The following is a 27,547-nucleotide window of genomic DNA, read 5'->3' as shown; positions in this document are numbered from 1 at the left end:
TATTTCGAAAACGACTCGACAGATTTTGGTGCACTTTTTCATAAGTTTAACTACCTGTATGTAAAAAATGTTAAAAAATCATGAGTGCAATATAATTTATTTTTTGTTGAAATGGTAAAAAAATCATGAGTGCAATATTATTTATTTTTTGTTGAAATGGTAAAAAAATCATGAGTGCAATATAATTTATTTTTTTGTTTTACCTGTGTAAAATATTCACAAAATGAAAGAAACAATAATTGGAAATATTCTTTAAGAAAAGTTATAAAAATTATGATAAATACTGCCGTAAAAAATATTCTGGGTGCTTGGTTTTATATTCCTAAAATCCTTTTACTAGCGAAAACAATACAGTTTTTTCCACCATTTATTTTTAATACCTATGCGACGATTTGTGGCGTTCAGTTAAAAAGATTTCACGAACTTGTTAACACTGTTCAAAGTAACTTCGATGTTTCGTTAATAACTTTCGTTTGTTCATTCAATAGTCATCTTGTTGCGTGATGAAAGCTGGACCTCTTCTTAAAAACATACATATTTCATCACTATCCGATTTAATCAATTTACTCAGAATATTCTTCTTTAAAAATAAGCACAGCATTCATTTATCTATTAGAGGGTTGATTAAAAAAATTTTCTAAGATTTGTTAGACGTGTTTTATGTCAACAATGCGGGAAGGTTTCACACATTTTGAAACACGATTTTTTTTACATAAGTTTCTCATGAGTGCTGCAACGATAACCTTCTACTGTATTAATGTTAATAATTTTTTTAGGGGGTCATCAACAGCAACTTGAAAAAAAGTTATTTGAAAGTGAAATTCCTTTGGAAAGGGACCCCATTAGGTTCTTAAGCTCAGCAGTTTTTTTTTGAGTTATTTTGTTAAGGTCGAAATTTTACGTCAATAAAGAACTGCTGCATTTATCACTTAGTTGTGATATTAAGTACATTTTTGAATTAGTAAAACCGGTTTAAAACTACAATTGTCAATTTAAGACTTTAGAATAACAAATGTTTCTTTAAGACTAAAACACACATGCTTTGTATATCAAGAAAGCAACCTTTAAAAAGACTAGATTAATTGACTTAAAAAAATCAAAAACTATTTACAAGTTTCGTACCAAATAAATATGTAAAGAATTCCATACAAAAATATATTTAACTGAAATCAAAGTCACTAAAAAAGAGAGCAAAAAATAGAGCAAAATGATAAAACGAAAAAATCAACGCTAGCATTGTATAAAAATGTCATAAAAACCTAAATCTCTTTTTCACAGTTTAGACCTCAAAGAATAAGTGTTAGACTTATCAACAACCGTTGATAAACGTTTTCATGAATGAAACCGAACCTTTATCATGAATGAAGATCTGCGATTAGTACGCTTAAATGTTGCAAATAATTCTCACGGCATTGGTGAGGAAACAAATTAAACACCAACTTTTCAAAAAAATAAATTTTTTAATGCACTGTGAACACCATTTTAAGCAGATGGAACTCAACAAGTTGCAGATTTTGAGCAACAGTCAGATATAAAAATTAAAACAGAAATTAATTCCCGTCAGGCATCTGCACTAAGTTTAAAAAGTAAATCGAGAATATGACCAGCACATAGAAATAGCAACTTCCTAAGTAAATTTTATTTTCTAAATCAAGCGATAACTAAGATGTCCATAAAGTTAGGTAAAAATCACCTAACTGTCATAGAATAGAAATCGCATGACGGAAACTCATTAACCATTGATAATCTATTGTTTTGTTTAAAACCTGTAGTCATTTGGTCGATAAAAGAATTGACTTGCTTTAAACGCAAACAGCTGTGCAACTTATGTAAAGAGGAAAGCGTAGGAGGCATTTCAAACGTTTCTAAAGAAAACAAATAAATTCAAACGTTTCTAAAGAAAACAAGAACATTTGTATGTAATTTTATTTCGCACGTGCTTCAACTCCGAAAATTGCAAAAAAAGATAAGCAATAACTTTATTAAAAAAATTTAAGAAGATATCATCAATATACAGACAAAAGTCATTGGCATTAGTTTCGATTTGTAAAAGCACCTGTAAACAAATCATTTTTGTTGCATGACAATAGTTATTGTATCACTATACCAGCTGTTAAACCTAAATTTGCTTTAAAAAAAAAAAAAATTCAACAAATCCTTTAAAATTTGTTAAATCTCAGTAACAAGTTTGTGCTAAATTGTGACTTTTGTCAGATATGTAACAATATTACTAACTTTGCTGTAGTTTTTGATTGTTCAACGACTTCTTGCGAATGTTTCCGCCACGACGTATATCAGCAACTGAATTTCTGGAACTTTCGTATTCCGCTATATGTATATATACATATATATATATATATATATATAAAAAATTTAAGTGACATCTTTAATAGTATGTGTAAAATTATCATAATTATTAAAACATCATATACGGTATCATACTATTATTTCTTTTTCTTTTTTATGTAATATTTCGGCTCATATGGTGAGAGCCATTATCAAACTAATAAAACCGTTAATATATATATATATATATATATATATATATATATATATATATATATATATATATATATATATATATATATATATATATATATATATATATATATATATATATATATATATATATATATATACACACACATACACACATATATTTGTTTAGATATATATTTGTGTATATGTATGTATAAACTTATTATGGTGAGATGTTCATAAAAAGTTTTTTATAAAAGATCAAGGCTAGTATCTAAAATTATTCTTTTAATGAAAATTAATTTTTATGGAAATTTTTGCATTTACTTTTTGATATTGAGAGGTTGCTCAATTGAGGTCAAGTTTTAGCAGTACAGATGCATTTGCCGCAGTTACATTTTTATGGCTGAAATCTGCAATGTGGATGATATGCAGATGCTAAATGCAATTAAATTAGTAACTTTTTCAAATACTTGAATACACCTGACAAATTGCATTGAGTGAGCATATAACACAAAACAATTCATTCTATATAACTATTACAGCTCTCAAGCTTTTCAAGTAGCCAGCTACCGAGGGACGAATGCGATCAGGGTGCTATTGTGAGCATTATGTTAAGCATTTCATAAAAACTTATCCAGGATGTTGAATTCAACCACTAAGACTTTGTCCTTCTCATTGATTGATTGAAAGTTCTCACCAGTGCAATTAATCACTCTGCACTGTCATCAATAACTTTATCATACCCAGGCTAGATGGCTATGCCAGGCCCAATTGACGATAAAGCAGCATTTGATGATGATGTCACCAGTTCATGGAATTACTTCTTCTCTAAATCATTACATACAGCCACTAGACATTTCAATCCCCTGATACTCCAATCATTTCCACTAAAAATTGTTGCTTCCATGACTGACTTCTCTTCAGCTGATATCTTGCTGGGAAGAAGCGGAAGTAGAACCATTTCTAATCCAATAAATGAAGCTTTGCCTGAAGTCAAAGACTTTAAGAATTGAAATCTCTGTTCTGAGTTGCTGCAGCTGTGGGTTACTAAGTCAAGCACCATGTATCAGAGCAACTTATTTAGTCAATGGTTAACCAAAACTTTTGAAATCACTCAAATAAAGCTAAGTTTTGTCCACAGCCTGGTCCTTGCAGAACAGTGAAGATTTTGCCAATATTCTACTTTTCAAGTTGACAAACTAGCCACACAGCAGCTTGAGTGTCCATCAAATAAAACTTTACTTTCCAACCATTTTTAACAAGTTAAAACATGGCTAAAATCCACTTACAAACATTTTAGAATCATAACAATAAAGGATAAAGTAATTATTCAATGCTCAAGAACAAAGCCAGATATACAATTTCTAATACTCATCATAAATACCTTACTTTAACACCAAATATTGCATAATGTATGATTGTGTATATATTGTATAACTTGTGGCTTTATTGAGCAACATCTAAATATTATTTAGCTAAGAAACTTTTTTAAAACTTAACTGAAATATTTAAAAAAAGAACAAAATGAGCTTATGTACTGAAACCAATTTTTTTCTCCATGTAAATATGGATATCCCTAATAAATGTATGTATGTATGTATGTATGTATGTATGTATGTATGTATGTATGTATGTATGTATGTATGTATGTATGTATGTATGTATGTATGTATGTATGTATGTATGTATGTATGTATGTATGTATGTATGTATGTATGTATGTAATTGCACACACAACACCCATCTAAACTTTAAACACATATCTTTAAATCAAATTACTTGCCAGCTTTTTGCTTATTTTGAGCTTTCTCTAGTAAATCTATTTCTTCATCAAAATACTTTTTCATAACATAATCGTTAGCTTTTGATTCTTGCTGTAACACTTGTACTGCTTCAACATTATCAGGACACTTAACACCAGGACTAAATCATAGTTTTAATATGAAAAATTATGTTTATCATTAAACATATGTAAAATAGCTCGATGTTTTTTGTTTCTGGTTTGTAAGTACTGATTCCTAATGTCTCAAATGTATAAAATGGCTATTATAGCTAGGGTAAAAAAGAACACTGTGGAGTTATCTGCTAAATTGGGTGAGGTCTATAAAACTTATTTCAGGAAAACCTATGCACCTCATTTCATAGATAAACAATTTTTACTCAGAATTATAATATAAAATTTGTTAATTTGAAAAATTCTAAACTAGATTGAAAAAATATTGCTTAAAATTTTTAAAATCCCTTACATATTAGTCATAAGGTGAATAAATGTATTTTTTTAAAAGATAGAGAGAAAAGAGACCAATGAAATTTGCTATCCCAAAAATTTATCAGAAACTCACTCAAGTATTGGAATTTTTTCCTATGACTTTTCTCTAAGGTTGTTACTGATTGCATCCATAAAAACTTTTTGTGTATAAGTCTGATAACTGTGAAACTGTTTCTAACTGAGTCAGTTAAATATATCTATATAGACATTTGACTTTCAAAAATTATTTCTTTTAGAGTGGCACAAAGAAATTCAGTTTATAGGACTCCCTACTTTAGGTTATAGCACCTACTTAATTGTAAATTGTAATATGTAATTAATGTATTTAATGTAATATATTTGTTTTTCTGCACTACAACACAAGAAGCACTTTCTAAAAAGAAGAAAAATATTGTAAATGTGCAAATATTAATTAATTTATATACTGAGTGTACAGAATACCAAGTTGTAGTTCAAAATTTATGTATACAAATAACACACATATTTATGTATATATTTGCACATATATTTTGTAAATAGTGTATTTATTTATATAGATAAGCAATAATACATTGACTGCTGAAAGAGATAAAAAATTCAAAATATGAATTTGAATTATTTCAGTATTTATATAGCAAGACCCAAAAAAAAGTAATCTATGCTGTGTACAATGAGGAAATTTTTAAAAAAAAGATTATTTGAATAACAGTAAAAGATTCAATTTTTTTTAAATATAATTGATGAGTGCCAGCAGATACTCACCCAAAAAAGGTCACAAGAAAAAAAAAAAAAGTTCAAAGTTCAGGAGAGGTCAGTAGCAAAAAGAAAAAGTTTATCTGGGAGAAATGCTATTCCTAAAAACACACCTCCCAAAAAAATCCTACTGTTCAGACATTTATCAGGGTATTCAAAGCACATCAAGTCTTATAAAATAATTTGATAGAGCTTTACATAAGGAGATAGAACCCTTCAAGTACCTTCAAGACTTCTCTAAGCTGGGCGAGGCAAAATTCAAACCTTCATCAAAGCAAATGAAGTATTAGTAAAAAGCAGGGTTTTTACTAATACTTCATTTGCTTTAACAAAGTATTAGTAAAAACCCTGCTTTTTACTAATAAAACAGGGTTTATGGTTTGGGGCTTCCTGGGGTTCATTAGGCAAAGAAACTATACAGAGCTGGTTGAGACTCTAAGCAAAAATTACAGTAAATGGACTGTAAAATTTTCATCAAAGTCTGTCTTGATGTGCATAATAAACTTAAGGTCAAGCCAATGTCATCAAACCAAAACAATCATTTTCCTAAAACAAAATTTGTTTTGGAAAAATCATTTTTCTATACTTTTAAGGCACAAGCAATTAAGAACATTTACAAGCCAGAAACAAAAATCGTGCTACTTAGTGAATGATCTACATAAAAAAGTAAGGAAAAAAAGTAAATTTATTTTTAGTAAGAAATTAAATCTATTTCCCAATGAGGTTCATACTGTTATTAATAATACCTAAATAATAGTTCAATCCTGAAACGCTCATCAGACTCTGGATCAACTTTAAGATCTTCATATTTCATAATAACTATTTGTGTAAGATAATTTAACTCAGCAGTGTTGTTAAGAAATTCTAAAGCCTGCTTGCACATTGAATCTTCTGAACCCTAATAAATAATTCATTAAATTAAAATCAATTTTGCATGTATAGTATTAAATCTTTATTTCTTTTATGCTCTTTATTTTATCTCTTCTAAAAACTAACTGTATACAAAACCCTTATTTATGCAACTTTACTATCATAACATTATCAATTCTATATTATCTGACCTTAAATAAATTGCCTTCTTTAATGGCATTTACAACAGAATGCACATGACTTTCACTGGTGACATACAAGCGAGTACGTACATGAGAATGTGGAGAATCAATACCTTGAGAAGCTCTAAAATTGTTAAAATTGTTGAGTTCTTGTTTACAACTTCGATTCTTAATACTTTTTAATCATCTTTTTTTTTTTTTAATTTAAAAAATTTATACAACTTCAGTAAAAAAAAATTCAGCAAATTTTTACTTACGATGGATCTAGTTTGTTCACTTGCTGACTAATATGTGAATTTAAATCAGATTTGATTTTCAATAATAAGTCACTGCAAATTTCTTTTGAGATTTTAATTTTGTCTTCACTAGTTATACCATACTCCTAAAATTAAAAAAAACAAACATCAATAAATTAGATCTTGTGTAAAGCTTGTAAATATCAACAATAAATTAGATCTTGTATCAAGCTTGTAAACATGAAATTACAATTGTCTTGAGATCTGCACAGACAGCTTCAGTAAAAATATGAATTTATAAATCAAGTAAAGATAAAACATTAAAAAAAAAATATATACCTGGGGTATTACTATATCAGCAAGCGCTTTGGTGTCAGCATAAAGTTCAGGTAAATTTTTTAAGTTCAGAGCACTAAACAATTATTAGTTGCAAATGTAAACAAACAAAAATATATGTAAGCTTATATATTTGTTTAAATATTAAAACATTACAAATTCATCTTTTCTACACTTACGTATTATGGAGATAATCATATTTGACACAGTCATAAATATCTGGTATTAAACTCATGTCAAACTCATCACCATTTTTAAAGTCGTTTTGTAATTTTTCCCATCTATGCTGCATTAAATTCAAACCTTCTTCATAATAGCATTTGTTTTTGTTTTGATGTTTACAAAGTTCTTTTATTTGATTTGTAAAATTGCACACAAGTTTATAAACCTTCTCACACTTCTTTTGAGGATTTTTAACAACTCGCATTGCTTCAGCTATTGCCCCTGATTTTGTAATGGTAAACTAAAAGAAACAGAATTAACTACTTAAACAAGATATCTCAGTAAAATAAAACCATTGCAAAATCACTAACTACTTAAATAAGATATCTTAGTAAATCAAATCATAAACCAAATTTTTACACTTACTGCAGCAATATCTTCTTCCGTAAAATCATCTTTTGAATGCAACTTATCATGTATTCGTGATTTAACTCTACATGATTTTATGAAAAGAATTCAAAGAAATAAAATTACTTGTCACAAAATAGGGAAAAGGACAATTCAATCATTTTGGACTACTTAAATACAAAGCTGTTGCAAGATACAAACAGAATTATATTTTATTCAAAAGTTTGTACATTTCAATTAAGGTATTTAGTTTTGTTGAGAATTAGTAAACTTACCTCTGCATATTACAGCTTATGTTAGATGGTGTATCTAGCATACCAGTAATATACTTATCATTTTTTACCAGGCTCACTAATATTGGTGTTAATTCACCCTCCAAATCCAGCAAACCCTAAAATAAAATAAAGAACAAACACTTTTAGAGTATTGGAAATTCATTAGATTTAAAAAAAAAAAAAAAAAAAAAAAAAAAAAAAAAAAAAAAAAAAAAAAGCTTAACACATTGTATATGGGCTAGTTGAGTGTAACTTATTAATTGCCAACTCTGTATCTATGTATATATGTATAAGTTTAAAAAATAAACGAAATAATGTGTGTTATGTCTTGCTCAAAATAATGTAAACTAACTGTGGTCACAATCTCCTGTTATCACTATAAATTATTCATAAACAGTGATTAGTCTCCCACAAACAAAGAGTGGCATCTTAAAGACTGTAAATCCTATTTCCTACATACAATGTGTTAAAATAATTTTTCTTATTATCATTATCACCTTGGCAAAAGCTGCTGCAGTCATTTCAACACGACCTTCATCAGAGGAGTATATCTTCAAATCATGGCGGTATGTGCTATGTAATCTTAAAAGACCTCCTCCAGGCATTGTACATCCTTAAATATAAAGACTATAACAAAGCATTAATCTATATAAAGTAATCAAATAATATAAATAATCAAATAATATAAAATAATCAAATAATATAAAATAATCAAATAATATAAAATAATCAAATAATATAAAATAATCAAATAATATAAAATAATCAAATAATAATAATCAAATAATATATAAAAATCAAATAGTTTATAACTAACTAATAACATATAATAATATTTAATAACCAATAATCATAAAAGTTATATTACTTTTATGCTTTATATATTATTAGTTTTTAATTATCTTTATAGAAATCTCAATATATTTAAATGAAAACAAAAACTGATAAAAATGACTTACACTAAAACATGTGAATACAGTTAGATATATTTTTAAACAAATTTCATTGCATTTACATATCACAATCCATAAAGTCTTACCATCAGATGGGTACAAGCATCTGTATGCTCTTCCTAGATCTTCTGCTTGTTTTCTCCCCAAGGGTGTTAATTCTCCACCCCACTTTACAATAAGAAGCAATCTTGATTCTCCTTTTACATTGTGTTGCTCAAGGCCGTTTCTTCCTCTTAACTTAGTAATCATTTCAGCATTTCGTATATCTGACATTGATTTTATTTGAATCTTACGATTAATACCATCAAAATGACCATACCTATTTAGTTTGTGTTAAAAAGATTTAATAAAAAAGTTAAAAAACAAAGGTAGCACTAAAATACTAAAAACTTTTATCTTTTTCTAAATTTTTAGCTTCAAAATTGTTTTGATAAGCTCATTTACAAATAAAAAAATATTGGATTTTTAATTTCTGTCATGAAATTTAATTCTTTTTTTATTATCAAATAAATTTCTTTATTTAATTTGTATTAGAATACTTGTAAGAAAATAATTAGTCAGACATTTTTTTTATACGTTTTTTCATATGTTGATCAAAACTTATTATCTATGAACAGTAAAAATCTCATAGATTTTTAGATTTCTTTAGAATTTCTAAACAAAATCTAAATCTATAACTTAAAAAACCAAGTTTAATTTTGTGTCTTTTGCATTTATATATACCATTAGATATACAGTCAGTTATAAAATTCTACATCAGACAAAAACAATAAATAATTGAATTTGTATATTTGTATTTTGTATTTTGTGCATATGTAAAGATTAAGTATATTTATATTTCAATCAAAATGTATGAGCCAAAGTGAACACCATGGTATTATGCAACTTAAGCCATAAGCACATGGCTAAATATCTTTGAATTACTTATAAAACCTTCTACATCCTGTTTACAAAATTTTTCAGAAAAGAATTACAGCACTCTAAAACTTCTAACTTTTAGTAAACATGGCATTTTTCTATTTTTGATACTAGGAACATGTTCTGATTGGTCAATTGTTAGAAGATTTGAATAATAATATGTTAAATTAAATTCTTCTTGAAACTGCATTCAAAATGAATTACTGACAAAAAAAAATTCAAATTCAAATTCAGCAAAAACAGCTCCACCTGTTATCTGTTCTTGATTTAACAGCACTTATTGCAAAAGATACTGGAAAGATTATGTGCAGGGGACCTCTAGAAGGATCTTCAGAAACGGAGAACTTCACAGGAGAGTACTCAGAAGAAAACCTCTAACTTCAATTGCAACTTGAAAAACCCAATTGGACTTTGCAGCACAGTTAAAATAGTAAAGGATGAGTTTTGAAAAAATGTTGTTATGAAGTAATGGCCACGGAAAACTGTGGCAATGTAAAAATGAGTTAAAACAAAAGTTAATGCTGTTGGCAAAAAAATAACGGTAAATTTGAATTTTTGTGTGATTTTGATAGGGAGAAATGTTTTTGTTTTTTAACTTTGGCACTTTAAAAAATTACACACTCAAAATATTCATTATTTTTGAGATACACATCTTTTAGTAAACAGCTAAAAGTGAATTTTTTGTTTTTAAAGTGTTTAATACTATTCAACAATGCAGTTCCATTAAATTTTGTGTGTGGAACAGAATTTCTGCTGCTGAAATAATGAAAATGTTGCAGAAGGCCTTCGATAAGCAAGCTCTATTAAAAACAAGAATTTATGAGTGGTACAAAATGTTCAAAGAGGGTTAGGAAAGTGTTGAAGACGAGGCATGGCTAGGACAACCACCAACATCAACTGATAAGTTACAAATCAACAAAATCAAAGAAATGGTGTTCCAAAACTACTTTCCGACTATCATGACAAAATGAAACACATCATAACTAAAGATGAGACTTGGATCTACACTTACTACCCGGAAACAACTGATCAATCGGGTGAATACCATGCCAAAGATGAGTTATTACCATAAAAACCACCTCAAAGCAAGTCAAAAATCAAGGTCATGTTTACAGTTTTTGTTAATTATTGTGGGATGGTACATTTTGAATACTCTCCAACTGGCCAAACTGCCAACAAAGAATACTATTTTTTTAATGCTGTGCATTTAAAAAAAAAAAAAAATTGCATCATGATAACACACCATTTCACACCGCACTCGAATTCGTCATTATTTCACCAAACTCAACCCATATTATTCTGCAGCTACTAAATTTGCTTGACTTAGCACCTATGACTTTTGGCTATTTGCTAAACTCAAGAAACCGCTTTGTGGACACCGTTTTGAATTGATAGAAGTGATAAAAACTGAAACAAAGAAGGAATTGAAGGCTATGCCAGAAGAAGACTTTGCAGCATGTTTTGGAAATTGGAAAAAATGTTAGCACAAGTTATTGCATCGGGGAGGGGGAGGCAGACTACTTTGAGGGAGATGAAATGAATTTAGAAGAATAAATAGAGTATTTGATTTATAAACAAATTCCCGTTATTTTTTACCCATAGTAGTATTAAAATATTTATCAGTAATAGTAGGAATTAAATTAGAATCTGCCTTAGATAAATTTGTTAAGACTTTAGAGTTATAGTTTTGGTCAATTAATTTTGTTGTTATGCATCAGTCCAATGCTACATGCTAAATATAGGTTTATTGATATGCTTGCCATGTAAACTATCTCTTCTATTGATATATAATTAAGTTGCTTCACCGAACAATTGTTCACTAAGAACACTAATGGGAGAAGCTAATAAATATTTTGCTGTAAATAAATATACAGTCCAGATGCCTAGTATTAAAAAATATCAGCAGTTCCTAGTAGCAAAGGTTATTTTAAATAACAAGTTAAACATTCCTTCCTGACAGTTAGCTATCCAAATCTTCCAATTCTGTCACAGTTAAAAACATTATGTAATTAGTATCAAACAAATTGTTCTTTAGGGATTTATTTTCAAGAGTAGTTCAACACAAGGAGTTCAACATAAAGCAGTTAGCTTACAACAGTTTTAGATAAAAATCAGTTTGAAAATTGCATAAAATATAGATTGTTAAGTATGCAGTAACATCTGTGAAAAATTTGGCAAGGAACCTTATACTAAAATTTAGTAAAAATAAAAGCAAAACAATTGTTCCACATATACTACAAATAATAATACTCACACTATTTAAATGAAATAAAATATCAAAATATCAAAACTATAATCATGATTGCTTAGCGTGAAATATTTTTTTCTGTTGCAGCTTTTTGTTTAAGGCTAAAAGCATTTAAAATATTCCAAGTTACAATATTTCAAAAGATACAAAGACAACTGCTTGTTAAATATTCATAACTAATAAATTTTCAAATAATCATCAGAAATGATTAGTGTAGAAAATTTTGCTTCAGGTACACCCTATCTAAGCTCAAGCAGAAACAAATATTTTTAAAAACAACAACAAAAAAAAATTGCATTACATTTCCAGAACACTTTTCATTTGCGTAAGCTTTTGTCTGTCTTCATCAATTGGGTTTAGATTTTTATTATTGTCACCTTCAATAAGTCTGCAGAAAATATGTAGCATCTCTTGCAAGTGAGTTGGCTTTTTTAACTTAATAGAGCCATCTTCATTGCCACCATATTTGATAAATATGTCATGAAATCTAATAAGTTAACATAAAATTAGTGTTTGCTGAAATACAAACATAAATAAACAAATGGTTTTTCTTATTTATGAATGCTACAAAGTAAGACTTAATGAATAAAAACTGTGGTATGATGAATATGCATAAGAAGGCCAGACTAAATGGATATAAATTGTGATATTATGAATACGCATAATGCATGATGCGTGTGCTTAAGGAAATCTCAAAAAAGTTAACAGCTAACAACTGTCTTGGTTTTCATGAAGTTTTACTTTCAAACCAATTTGAATAATTTTAATTACTTAAAAATTAAGAAAATCAAGGTATTGAGCCTTTGATCTTTTAAATATTTTTAAAGCAAATTTCTTTTAGCAAATTTATATTTCTCTGGAAATACTTAAGCTTGATCTAGTAAAATGATGTTAAATCAAGAAAGATTTTTAAATTGACAAAATGTGAAATGGTTTCAACACTTACAGTTTATGGGTTACAACCATCTTCATTTTTTGTTTTGGAGTCCTATCACCATGCCTCATGACAGCAATCAAACAACGCAATTCTAAATGGTCATCTTTTTCAACTTTGTTTGTTATAGATTGTTTGATTAAATCTCCTTCTGGTACATTTGCTAACATGGCTCGCCAATTTTGAGGAGCAAAGTTTTTTAAGATAATTTTTGCTAGAAGCTGAGCACAGTCATCATAATATTTTTGTGATGTTTTTACAAAACTAAATCCATTTACATCACATACAAGAGATTTTCCGTCTGCACGTAGTAGATCAAAACCACAAACTGTTTGCTAAATATAAAGGCATAAAAAAACTGCACCACTGTACTTGCCTGTAGACTGCCAGGGTAAACCTTTTGTTACTTTTAAAAACTATTATTATTGGTGTTTCAAAATGTTTTGTAAAATCTAAACTAACTGCAAAACATAATTTTCATTTACATTTAGTTTATTTCAAAAGATGTTAAAAAAATAATGTTGTCATATTACAACAAAAAAAATGTCAGTAAAACTCTAAAAAGTATTAAAAAATATTAATATTATTAAAATAAAAAGTATAACTTGTTCTTGTTGTTTTACATTATACAATTTATACAACAAAAGTCTTTTTCAATAATACAAAATCTGGAATACAAAATCATATTTGAAACCTACTTTAAGGAGAGTATAATCTGGAGGGGTGTTAGCTTGCAAAACTAATTTCTATGCCTTGAACAGAAGAGAGACTACAAAATTAAAAGATTGGATCGATAAATCATAAACTAATCAACAAAAGCTGAGAATATCAACCACTATTGATGCAATCTCTGACAGATTAAGAAAATAATGTAGAAATTAGCAATCCAAAAGTTAAAAAAAATACAGGTTGGTTTTCTAGTATAGGTATACTTAATTTGATAGATCTTGCTAAACAAACTATTGAAACAATTATTAATTTATATTATAACTTTTTTTAATTTACTTTAATTAGAGACAGGAATTTCTCACTTCTGCTAAAAGAGCCAAGATGAAAATGTAATTGGTTTATCAGAAGTACTGGAAAAATAAAATAAAGAGATGTACTGGAAAAACAAAATAAAAAGAGACAATATAAAAACTAGAGCAAAATTTCACTAAAGAATTTGGAAATAACCCAGAATTTGTTGTGCCCCTATGTAAATTATGATTCGGAACTACTATGTAAATTTTAAACCTTGCAATTAATTACATTAAATGCAAAAAACTCAACATTAAAATTTATATAGAAAATTGATACAATTTAAAAGCCTCCAGTCAGATCTAAGGGTTACATGATTGATAGGTAGAATTGTATAAAGTCAAACTGAAACATTCAATTCAGATAAAAAATAAGTTGCTGTATAATATTTGTGAAGAATACTTCACATTTCATTGATTATTATAAAAAAAATTTTGGACACTTAATCTAGAATGATTAGGATTTCAGTTGATGCATGATGTTTTTTTTTTTTATCCTTTTGAGTAAACAAGAAAAGCTTGCTGATGTTGTTAATAAAAGATATGAAGTATATCCATGGAAAAGGTTTGCATGGTAATAATTCACTAAGAGTTTTGTATAAACTGAATTTTCACTGAGAGTTTTGTATAAAATGAAATTAACCTTTATGTACATTCTTTATTGTAACAAACATATTTGTTTTTCTATAATCAGAGATTAGTTGTCTTAAAAGTATTTGGCAGTTAAAACTAGTGTTGTTACGACTTTGAAATTATTCAACTGTCGACTAACACATTTTTAAAATTGAAAGTCGACTAAAAGTCGATTTAGTTGAAATATTTGAATAAAAATTTTTATTATAATCATATACTTTAATGTTGCTTGACAATTTATCTTTTATATGCTATGAAACAAATAGAACTTTAAAAGAGTAAACAAAAAAACTAGGTGGTATATAATACTGTTATAATAACATACACTGTTGTTTTATAAAGAGCATTTTCTTTGTTCAATTTTAATTCATCTAATCTCTTAGAAGAATTAAAATTGAATAAACAAACAAAAACGGAAAGTAAAATCACAAAGTAAAGAAAAAAAATACAGATGGGCATTTGATATCATTTTTCACAACAATTAAAGGCAAAAAATTAAAAAAAAAAATTGACTAATAAAAAACAGTAGCGTAGATAGGTGGGGGTAAATAGGGTGGCTAAACTTTTTTTTGGGTAGCAGATTTATAACACTTTTTTGCATCCTTAACTGAGTATCATAACACATTACTTAACATTTTGTTTTAAAAAGCATCAACTGATTACTATAATGAGAAAAAGGAAATATTAATGAAGTGGTACATACAGTAAGCTAAGAGTTTAGTTTATGTGATACAGCAAATTAGGTTCAATGTTCAGATATTTTGGTTAAATTAAAAAAACCGCTATGAGTGATATTCTTACGCATGACTTATTCTTTATAAATAATTTATCTTTACAAGATAAAATACTAACAAAGATTCCTCTTTACTAATTGGTCAGCATGATAACAATATTAAAGGTTAATAAAATCAAATCAAGTGAAAAAATAGAAATAAGGATGTCAGGATGATAACCCAATTAAATCGACTTTTAGTCGATTAGTAAAAAACCCATAGTCAATTAAATCAACAATTCGATTTTTCAAAGTTCACTTATTTTGACTTTTGACTAGCTGACTTTTAGTTGATTTAGTCAAAGTCGATAACAACACTAGTTAAAACCAAATAAATGTTTCTATTCCAAAGCTTTTAATTTGAAATAAGGAAACTTTTGGCTAAATCAGTCTTAAATTTTATGCAGCCACTATAAGATTCTCAATCCTAATTACTTGTGTGGTTTTATATACATAGTATCTAAGTTTGTACCAGAGAAATTATTTTTTTCATAGCTGTTAGTTTAGATTTTAGTTTTTCTGACGATTACTACCATTATGCAAAGATAATAAGAGTAAACCAAAAATTACTTTGACAGTCATAAACACAGCACGCACTTATTGCCTATAGTATGCATCATATACAGTATTTGATACTTATAACTGCACATAAATAATATCAAGTAACCATAGCTATCAGTACTTAAACAACTCTGTAGTGTATTTTATATTAAGTGCTTGTGTGTGTGTGTGTGTGTGTGTGTGTGTGTGTGTGTGTGTGTGTGTGTGTGTGTGTGTGTGTGTGTGTGTGTGTGTGTGTGTATGTATATATATATATATATATATATATATATATATATATATATATATATATATATATATATATATTGTGGCATAATATAATTATAGCTCTCTAACTAAAGGTTTAAACAAAACAGTTAAAATCTGACAGATATATATATATATATATATATATATATATATATATATATATATATATATATATATATATATATATATATATATATATATATATATATATATATATATATATATATATATACTAGGAAGTTGTTTTTTTAACTGTAAACAAAAATAGAACATCAGAATCATGCTAATGTTAATTGCACAATTAGGAAGAAATGGTAATAAATTTAAAAATTAGAGTAAATGTAGATAGCTAGCTTGGTATACATACATGCAGGTGCTATGAGCCTTTCTACTTTTGTAGAGCAATACTCTTCCTACATTACAGATCGTCGCCTTTTTTCAGACCATAAAACTGGCCAGTTTACCTCTGTTTTAGCGTTCGAGCTTTAAGCTTTTATATCTAACAGAACATATTTGATTTAAATACTGTTTTATTATCTTTTGTATTTACTGATAAGATTTGGCAGGAACTGAACCGGTTGCTAATCAATATCTCATACAAACACACGACCCAATAGTCCTCTGATGCTTTTTATTTAAAACAAGTAGAAATTCTAAATTTAACTGTTTATTTTTTCCCAAATTTCCTATTTTAAGAAAAATAAATTAAAATTTATCTTAAAATTATAAATAATTTACGATTCTTACGGCGATTTCCTCGGTCAAAATCTAAAAATTGCAGCTGAGATTCAAATATTTATAGATTGTAAATAGATTGTAAGTAGACGAAAAACAAAAGTACTTTAAGACTACAACTATTTAAAATATTAGGACAGTTAATTAAATATGAATTTAAAAAAGCGTCATGCTTGTGAGCAGCATCTTACTATGGAACGCCTTTTACTCAATATTTGTTGTGACAATTAAAATAGTAAACCGGAAGAAAGCTGTTACACAAAAAAAAGTCATAAACTTTACTTTTAACTATAAAAAATCCCATCTTTTGATAAACAATCTTTATTTGATTAGTTGTATCAAATGAAGAATTTTTTTAAAAAAAATAATTTAAACATATTAGAGCTTAATCGAAAATCCTGTAAACATGTAACTTAAACATAATAATCTTTTTGTTAAATAGTTTGGAGGATTTGGCGACCATGGTAGATTAGCTTCAATCATTTGTTATCTTCACTTTAGCATTGTGTTGTTTAAACCTTAATAACGTGTGTCAAATAAAAGCACTCGTCTGCATCTCTCATAAATAAATCAGACTAAGAAGTCTGAAGATATCAACTAGTTTAAATTTCCCGTTAACTCGGGTTTTTCCCAAGACGTTTTACAACTAAGTTCAAGAAACAATGCATATGGTGAGTTAAATAATGCATGTTGGCTGTGTTAAATAAAAGTCTTGTTTAACTCAAAGCTATATTTGTAAAGTTCTCTTTAGACAAGATTTGATAATCACCCAATACAATAAAATGACTGAAAAACGGATAAAATACATTCTTTGAAAGACAATTAGCCAGACATAAAAAAGTTAAAAGTTTATGTAAAGAACTTTTACATAAGTTCACTTAAAAGTTTATTTACATCCTTACTGTAATACGTTTCGCTTTCAATGAAAACTAATGTTATCCAGGGGAGTCTATACTACCCTACTTATCTAGGGGAGTCAGCTATACTACCCTGCTTAGAAAAAAGACTAACTGAAAAAAACTTAAAAAAATTTTTTTTTTAATTGAGAAAATATTAGTAAATGTTATTTTTACTTTTAGTTTTTCTTAAGAATTTTAATTATATAATCAGCACAAAAACTACATTTATTACGTAAACAAAACAAAAAAACAAAAAAAAAAACAAAAAAACAAACAACAACAACAGAAATTTCCCAGTGACTTGTAAATCAAAGCAAGATCTTTGTATCCATTTATAATCATAAATTTTATTCAAATATATCTCTCGAAAGCTAAGATAAGTTATTAAATCGAATAGCAATTAAATGAAAAGTAAAAATTAAATCAATAATAATAAAGATAATAATTAAAACAACAACAACAACAATAAAATATTTGTAACCAAGTTCTACTATTTATGTCATTCCATGTCACAACTGTTGTAAGAAAATGCAATCATGCTATAGTGGAGATGCAATCATCCTATAGTGGAGATGCAATCATGCTGTAGTGAAGATGAATTGTTTACCCTGTTGATTTAAAGTTGATTAACTTTATCCTCCTTTCTTCTTTAAAGTAGTTTATTAAAATTTCTCACTTCACACACATCAACAGCTTCAAAAATAAATGCACAGAAGTAAACAAACATTTTTAATTAATCATAAACATTTTAAACACAGAAAGGAGGTTTTTCAGTTAAATGCAAAAACAAATGACACGAGCTTTATTTGTTTGTTATAAAATTTTTGTTGTTGTTAAATTTGTTATAAAGATTTATATCATTTACAATTTCAAGATGGATTGCAATACTATAAAAATATATATAACTTTAAAACCAACCTGAAACTTAATATTTTTTCTTGCTTATAAATCCGTTTACTTACAAATTGTTTTGTCTCGATGGTCATAATCTCATATTTTGCCAGCTGTAACTAAATACTTGGATGTTTTTGATTGCGCGGTTTAAATCAACAGAGCGTTGTTGTAAAACAAAACAACTTGTTTACTTATTTTGAGAAAAAAAGTGACTTAAGTACTCCTTAATTGAACTTGTCGTTTTTTAAAACACACCTGTAGAGGGCTTAAGACGGCAAACAAAGTAATAGCTTTAAAGTTTTATGCCCTCTATTAAAATATTAACGATTTGTGGTGGTCCCGACCGTTTTTTCCAAAACAGGGAAAAATTGAGCAAAATCTCTCATTAAACCTGAGGGTACGAGATTAAACTAAATAATTATCATGTGATGTCAAGCGTTTCGGAATAGTAATTCCAGCAATAAAATATTTCAAGAAATAATTAAAACGAACATTTTTGTCTATCTAAACCAGATGAACAAAATTTTACAAAAAAACTCCCAACAATCTTCAGCTAAATTGTTTAAATCAGTTTATAACTAATATTTGTTGTAATATTTGTAATATTTGTTAAAAACCTGTTTAATCCTGTTAAACTTTAGGAATTTTTTTCGTAAATTTAAGTTAAGGTAAAAAATAGAGGTATAATTTTCCTGCGGACATGATTTAAAGAAGCAGGTCAAAAGGAAATCTTCTCCCGAAAACCTACCGACGTCAGATCTTCTCATAAAATGAAATATAAATGTACGTTAAACGAATTACAAGTGCAGAGTGTGGGGTGAAAAAAAAAAAAAAAAATATTTACTACTCTACTACTCAAAAGCAATCTTATGATTTGCATCTGCTAAGTAAATAAGTTTTGAAATATCTTATTCTTTTATTTAGTTTTACTATTACTTTTCATACTAACTAAAAAGCTGATAAAATCTTTAAGCTAAATTAAATTAATTACGACACTAAAGCATCAAACTATTTTTTAAAGGTTGCGCACTTCACGCGCCTGGAAATATTGTGAGTTCAGCGCTTCATGAAAAAAAATAGTAGTGAGAAAAAATGAGGAGAAAAGCTCGCTCTATATAAGTGACCAACCTTGAAAGCTCTACATACTTTGAAAGCAACCATTTTTTCGAAGGGGCTTAAAATGACAGGGTAACGAATCTCTTTCCCATCTGCAGTACGATCAACTTTTCCATCAAGAACCGGTGACTTACGCGCCTCAGCATGTGCGTACTCATCTCCAACAGTATATACCTTAAACACGTATGTTTTAAAGATCTTCATACACCAGCACCACTTATTTTTTTACTACAAGAGAACAATGAAAAGGTCGTCGCTTCATGTAAAATTTGGAAACCTTTGTTACCTTAACATCAGTACCATCTGTATGCATGAAATCTTCGTATATAAATGATCCGTTTCTTCGAATTTGACTACGCGATGAATATAGGCTACTCTTATTTCCAATTTTTCTAAATAAAACTTGACAGCCGCCACCAGCACAAGATGGATAGTATATAAAAACGTTGTGGTCCTCCGCATTAACAGGTTTTTCAACAAACGGTTTAGTGAAGGTGACTCCATTAACAATAATAGTATCATCTGTCTCAATAATTTCCTCACCTGAGACCGGAGAATTATTTTCATCACGTTCAAAAACAGCGTATCTTGGTGTTTTAATTCTGTAGTTGTCTAGAAGCTTGTAAACCTCTCTTCTATAATGCATATAAAAAATTGAACTCAGGTGTTCAACTCTTCTAAACACTTTTATTTATTTTAAAATTTGTAAATTAAAGTTGGTCAGTAGGAAATAGAAAATAAGAAAAGCAGCGTTCGAGAGAATGTTAACAGCTAGGGGACTTCTCACCTGTCTAAAAGACGATCTTGTATCTCTAAGTCATTCAAGACAAACGGATTTCTTAATTTTGCATAAGCTACAGCTTTTTCGAGAGGAAAACCTGATGAATAGAAAGATACTAAAGCATCAACAATGGGCCACGATTCGATGGGCTCCTCGAGGATTGTATTGTCGGGAAATATAATAAACTCCAATAGATTGTAAAGTTTAAGCCGCTTGAGAATTTCTTTCATCGCACCAGAATTTGTCTAAAGGTCAAGAACTAAACAGTAAATATAAAAAAATTATAAATATATTAATAATATACTAATAAACGTAAAAAAATATACACAATAAAGTTAAAGACAGCATCTGTAGATGTGCCTTTAATTCAAGTTACACGGTGCGTTGTTAAGCAAAATTACAGTTATGCTTTTATCAAATTATATCAAAGGCTTTATCAAACTACGTTAAAGGCTTTTATGAAATGTGGTCTGTTAAAATGAATCACATCGGGCGCGAATATTAAGACGATTTAATATCGTTTTATAAAACTATAATATAAAAAAGGTTGATATATAATAAAAATCAAAAACAACACGAGTTTCTACAACTTTAAGCTTTTTACATATGACAATTACTATTGAAATTAAAATAAAAATAAAAGCGGAGACAAAAAAAGAACAATATTTCTACCTTCTTGCTCATCGCACAAACGCCTACCAACACTTTCCTGTCGATCTTACTTCCATTATTATCATTATTACTTCCATTATTATCATTTTCATGATAAAAATCCTGTCTATCATTCTTAAAGGGATCTTTGTTGTCCATCTTCTTCCACAATTTTTTTCAGAGAAAAAATTCATTAAAAATTGACACATGAATTTCTGTTATTCAGCTGTCAACAGAATACTGCTTCTAATTATGCAAAATATAAAAACAGATTTTAAAATTATCTGGAGATAAAAGGATTAGCATCCACGATTAAAATTCACTTAACATAGTAGCAGCAACATAAAATATTAAAGTACTTAGTATCAGTAACATAAAATATTAAAGCTATAAACTTGGTACAAACAGTAAAAGTATCGCGATTTTTAAGAAAAGTATTTTAGTCACAGCCTTATGTCATGAAACGATGAGGGTCGATATATTTGTTATTAATTAAACGAGGATTGATATATTCCTTATTTATACCAATTGAGTCTTAAAAAATGCATTCGTGACTATTAATCAGTTAGTAGAGAAGAGTTTAAAACTTATCTTTATAACTCTTAAGCTAAAAGTAACATTTCTCTTTGATTATGTTATGTAAGTTACCTGAAAATGAAAAGATATTATTAAGTAAAACATAAAACAACACTGCCAATCGTTTTGAACATATTTATGAGCCTAAAACAGCGCGAAACAAAACAAACGGCAATGTAGAAGTTTAAAAAGTATTTAAAAAAAAAAAACGATTTTAGGGTGATGCGCAAGATACTTTTTGTTTATTTTGGTTACCGACAACCTCATAAAAAAGATGGAAACGCACGCCTCCACTCTTGCCCTTTAATGCAATCTTTAAAAAAAAAAGGATTTTCAACATTTAAAGTAGAAGTAATGCCTAATTTTTGCAATTTCAAAGACTTTACATGAAAAAATAAATAATAAAACAAAAAAAAAAAAAAAAAAAAAAAAAGAACAAAAAGAAAAGCTGCAAAGACAAACTAAAAAACAAAAAGTTATAAAAGAATTACTAAAACTTTTATTCGTCGTTGTTTGCAAGTTGCAGTTAGTCCGCCGTTTACGTAAAACCTTTGATTACATCATAACAAATTTGACAATTACAAAAGCAGTTTATTATGAGCATTTTTTGTTGCGATGTGTTGAGAAATTAAGATTAATACAGAAGATTTTGTTTTATAGCACGTTTTGTAGTGTTCAAATTTATTTGTTGCATTAAAAATTTTTATTTTAATGAATAGCTAGTCTGTCCCTTCTCTAAAATCAATAAATTATCCTGCAGAATTTCCTAATGATTCTTTAAATGATCATTAGAAGTTGGCCATGAAAAGTAATCAATATACTTTTTTAAGGATTTAAAATTGTTAACTTGACTCAATCCTGTTAAGTAATCCAGAGTTCCTTAATATTTTTTAGAGAAAAAGTAACGGATTATTTAAAGTATTCATTAAATATATTGCAAACATTTATTGCTAAAGATGAACTAATTACAGAAGAAAAAATAGAGGGCAAGATGAGAGAGAAAATGATATTTTGATAGGAATATTTTAAATTGACAAAAAAAACAACATACAAAAAAAGTGAACTCTAGCTACAAATTTAAGACTGGAGATAACAAAAAAATTTCATAAAAATACAAAAAAAAGTTAAAAACAATTAAAAGAGGAGGACTTGAACCTAAGAGAAATGTTTGTTAAAACAAAAATTAACAAAAGCAGATTTATGATATATGCACATTGCATTTGAAGACTTTATGGAAACTTTTATAATAGAAACTTGCACAAACTTCATAGCCCTGTATACAGGGAGAGTAATCAGGGTAGTTTTATTACCCAGGCCTCAACATATTAGGAGGCCCCCAACAATCTGGACCAGATAAACTTTTTAAACTTCTGATGAAGAAATGGAACACTGTCCATTTCAAATCTTCAGAGCTAACAACTCTATGTGAACATATGTAAATGTGTGAAAGTTAGCTAATATTCAGTTCTGCAGTAGAATTGTCAACTATTATCTATTGAAGAAAAAGAAAAAAAAAGATGAGATTTGTTTCATAATTTCAGTTACTGATTGTATTTAAACAAATAAAAGATAAAAGATAAAGTAAAGGTGAAAAAAGAACAACAAAAATCCTTTTTTTAAATTTCTCTTCATCTACTTTAATATTGTTAACTACTTTAATATTGTTAACTGAAAAAAAAATTGTTCAATAAAGAGAAGCCAAATATCAGGATCTAGCTGAGCTAACTTTGATGTTTTTCTCTCTGAAAGATTCTAATTTTACACACTAGGGGCAGTACTATGCTGTATTTATCTCTTGAAAGACAAAAAATATTTAACTTTTTGGTAAATAATTTCTTGTCTTATGATATTAAAGCTTTTTGTCATATGATATGATTTAAGGAGTGGAATTCCTCTAGGGTTTAAGGAATGGAATTCCTCTTTACAAATATAAATCCATCCTCTGTCACACCTGGTTTCTTCATAAAAGGCTTAGAGATTTTTGCACTGGCAGTTTAGAAGTACAGAGAGAGGTGTGAAAAGGCTATACGGTCTAGTAAGATCTTAGATTAAACAGCATTCATTAGAATGAATGGAGTTGGACTAAGAAATTGTGATGAATCTCAACCTCTGTGATGGGCATATCCCGGTTTCAATAGAAGGGAAAATTCCAGGCAAAGTTGAAACCCAATAGGGAAAACTTCCCCTAAGTTTTGGAAATATAACTTTCTGATTTAAATAATATGATTATCTGAAATTTGAGGAAGCTATCAAAGAGTTTGATACTGTTAATAACTGTTCTAAATAAAAAATCAAATCTATAAACAAGACATATTCTGAAGAGAAAAAACAAGATTTTTCCCAATTTGTACCCAAAGTGGCAGTTGAAAGTGTACTATTGCTTTTTTACTTGTGTTTAACTAATGTCTTAAATAAATTAATAATAATTGACAAAAAAATTTAACTTGTTCAAGTTAAAAATTAATTTTAAGAAGAGAATCCATTTAAATATTTTAAAAGCTTTTCATTTTTCATTAAATGTTTTATAGGAAATAGACATCTTAAAATGTTTAAAATTTAGAGTTCTATTCTTTCTTTTTTTCTTTTCATGAGACTAATTTGAATAATTACACACATATACAGCACACTTCTCATACAAACAATATGCAGTAAAAATAAACAACTTAATGAAAAATACAGCATGTTTGATGATGAATTCATATTAATAGGTGTCAAAAATAAGGAAAAATTTACAAATACCAAAAAAGTTCAACATGTGACAAAACTATTAAGTTGCTCTTATACAAAGTAAGCTGTAACTTACTTAACAATCCCAGATATACTTTTTCACTATTAAGTCATTCGCAGATTGATTCAGGCAATAAAATCAGCATATTCAGATGGAATAGTAAGATTTGTTAATTTTTTTTAGCATACTTTTAAAGCTGTACTTTTTTTTTTTATCTATGCACAGAGACATACATACATACATACATACATACATACATACATACATACATACATACATACATACATACATACATACATAAATAAATGCATACATGCATGCATGCATACATACATACATACATACATACATACATACATACATACATACATACATACATACATACATACATACATACATACATACATACACATATACATATATCTCTGTATATATAACATATCTCTGTGTGTAGACATATATGTTTGTATGTATGTATTTATGTATTTATGTATGTATGTATGTATGTATGTATGTATGTATGTATGTATGTATGTATGTATGTATGTATGTATGTATGTATGTATGTATGTATGTATGTATGTATGTATGTATGTATGTATGTATGTATGAATGTATGTATGTATGTATGTATGTATGTATGTATGTATGTATGTATGTATGTATGTATGTATGTATGTATGTATGTATGTATGTATGTATGTATGTATGTATGTATGTATGTATGTATGTGTGTGCGTGTGGGCAAGTACGTGTTTGTATGCATGTTTTACATAACGAGATGTCTCATTGTATCTCTAACACATTTTCTATCTATAAAATTTTTATGACTTTACAATTATAACATATATAGCTAATATATATAAAGCTTTAAAAGTGCATAAGCTTTTTTATTGTTGTTGGAAATATAACGCTTATCGTAAAACCTAAAATGCATCATGTATTTTTGTAAGTGAAGTAAATCTATTAACCTTAGAGCATTTATTTACTACCGTAATAGTATACGTTTATTTAAATACCATTGAAGTGAAAAATGTGATCCTCGCGTGATTGTTTATGACGTAAATTATTTTACTTCGGACCATAATGTTGAACGTCATGAATGTTACATCATAAAAGTTAATACTTTTAGTTTAAACAAACTGATCGTTCATTATATCCCCCCTTATCAAAACTTGCAAAAGATCTATACAATATTTCAATGGTAAATCTTCTTCACCATGATTTAATGATGGATTCATATGTAATTAAAGATACTAAATCTGTTTTTCTCTAACTAGCCGAATTATTTGTGTGATGATTTTTAAGACTATATTTTTAGCTTTCTTTAGAAACTTAGAGAATAAATTAACAAAAAAAAAACAACTTGGAATCAGGGTTTTTACTGATTATAATTGTTTTTAGCATCAAACCAATGTTAAAAATCACCTTAATTACCGTGGTAAATCTTTTGCTTGCCGCTTCGTTAACTGCTTTATTAACCGCTTAGTTAAGCTCATTCATGTGTGCGTCAAAACTTTAATATATGGATTCAAAGTCCCAGACTAAATTATTTAAAATGTTATGAGTTTTTTTTTATTTTATAGAAGTTTTTATTTTTGTGTTTGTGTGTGTGTGTATATATATATATATATATATATATATATATATATATATATATATATATATATATATACCCAGCAAGCACACAACGTTGAAATAAAGTTGATCGACGTTGATCAACGTTATTTTAACGTTGTGTGCTTGCTGGGTATATATATATATATATATATATATATATATATATATATATATATATATATATATGAAGACTCCACGGGAAGAAACGGCAGGGTCACATTTTTTCATTTTGAGATAAATCATTATTAAACTTTTAAACCTTTATAAGTTTCGAAGTTTAAGGAAAATTTAGAAAAACTTTAAATATGCATTAAATCATTTATTTGATTTGAGTTCAAATACAAAATATGCTATTATGGTTAGTAAAGCTAGAAAGTGTAAAAAGTCGAAACTTTCAAAATGTGACCCTGCCGTTTCTTCCCGTGGAGTCTTCATATATATTTATATCCAAGAAAAAAGCTATTAAACTTACCAATTAGTTTTCCAAAAATTGGAACTCCTTAGCAATTAAAACCTGAGGAAAATCAACGCTATTTATAAATACTTAAAAATAACAGCGTAATTTTTAATACGCACGAAACAAAAACGCTCTTGATGTTGTAAAAGCTCTATAGAACAACGCATTCCGTCTTCGGAACTTGTATTGTCGCAATTGTACAAGACTAAAGCTTTCCATTTATGAAGCAACTACTGGAAAGAGAACAAGCCTACTGACCGTCTATGTCATTTTGTTCGACAGCATTTATGTTATAAGAAATTTGTGATTAGGTTACTTGAAACCGACAAAGTAGAAAAGTACTGCGTGATAACAAATTTACAAAAGTTTTAATATTTTAATGTTAATATAAAAAATGAGATACAATTAAAAAAACCATCTTTTTGAATTTTTGATAAAAAAAAAAAAAGTTTGCTTAATGCATTAAACAAAACATAAGTTGATTTAAATTTAAAGCAGAAGATTTATTTTTTGAAAGATCCAAAAGCAGAAGATTCAATTTTTGAAAAATCCATTAGAGAACTTTTTTTTAAATTGTATTTAAATAAATGCTCTAAACAAATGCTGGAATCTTTCAATAAATTTTGGCGATTGGTCCAAACTAGTGTATTAATAAAGAGTTTTTTTTTCTAAATTCACCCATTCAAACAATTCACCCGTTTAGTTATTTTGTGAGGTCATTGCTCAAAGCTTTTTACTGAAACACAAATTTTTTTTTAAAACAATAGTCGTCTCTCTAGGCAAAGTCTTTAACCATCCTTTTTTTTTTTTGCGAATTTCACATTAGCTCCACGAGCATGTGGGATCATAATT

General features: G+C 27.8%; 1 protein-coding gene across 13 annotated transcripts; it reads right to left on the bottom strand.

Moving 5' to 3' along the window:
• Window positions 1-1,041: 1,041 nt before the first annotated feature.
• LOC145200354 (inositol hexakisphosphate and diphosphoinositol-pentakisphosphate kinase 2-like) lies at window positions 1,042-24,847 on the bottom strand. Of its 13 annotated transcripts, none has more exons than XM_090083219.1 (19): window positions 24,694-24,847; window positions 21,336-21,560; window positions 20,670-20,908; window positions 20,169-20,517; window positions 19,895-20,056; window positions 13,017-13,339; window positions 12,372-12,557; window positions 8,991-9,223; window positions 8,449-8,564; window positions 7,952-8,067; window positions 7,695-7,761; window positions 7,286-7,569; window positions 7,110-7,182; window positions 6,792-6,916; window positions 6,544-6,658; window positions 6,229-6,380; window positions 4,265-4,404; window positions 2,236-2,328; window positions 1,042-1,865 (listed from the first exon to the last, which is right to left on the bottom strand). In XM_090083219.1, the coding sequence occupies exons 2-19, from the start codon at window positions 21,471-21,473 to the stop codon at window positions 1,690-1,692; spliced, it is 3,087 nt and encodes a 1,028-aa protein (XP_089939345.1). In that variant the 5' UTR covers window positions 21,474-21,560; window positions 24,694-24,847; the 3' UTR covers window positions 1,042-1,689. The 13 variants fall into 13 exon arrangements, 12 of the variants coding, with proteins under 12 accessions (XP_089939345.1, XP_089939346.1, XP_089939344.1 ...); XM_090083220.1 differs by lacking the exon at window positions 24,694-24,847 and adding an exon at window positions 22,382-22,397; XM_090083218.1 differs by lacking the exon at window positions 24,694-24,847 and having other exon boundaries at window positions 21,336-22,321.
• Between the last annotated feature and the right edge of the window lie 2,700 nt (window positions 24,848-27,547).

The sequence above is a fragment of the Hydra viridissima genome, unplaced genomic scaffold (genome assembly GCF_058129835.1).
Source record: "Hydra viridissima isolate aposymbiotic clone 2 unplaced genomic scaffold, HvirCarnegie_v1 scaffold_3, whole genome shotgun sequence".
Taxonomy (NCBI): Eukaryota; Metazoa; Cnidaria; class Hydrozoa; order Anthoathecata; family Hydridae; genus Hydra; species Hydra viridissima.
The sequence above is the reverse complement of the archived record's forward strand: the minus strand, read 5'-3'. Positions and strand labels throughout refer to the sequence as shown.

Coding starts and splice junctions, on each gene's coding strand:
- LOC145200354 (XM_090083219.1), bottom strand. CDS start 21,473: ATGGACAACAAAGATCCCTTTAAGAATGATAGACAGGATTTTTATCAT. Junction 7,183..7,285: donor TATGATTATCTCCATAATAC/GTAAGTGTAGAA, acceptor ATAATTGTTTAG/TGCTCTGAACTTAAAAAATT. Junction 6,659..6,791: donor GTGAACAAACTAGATCCATC/GTAAGTAAAAAT, acceptor TAACAATTTTAG/AGCTTCTCAAGGTATTGATT.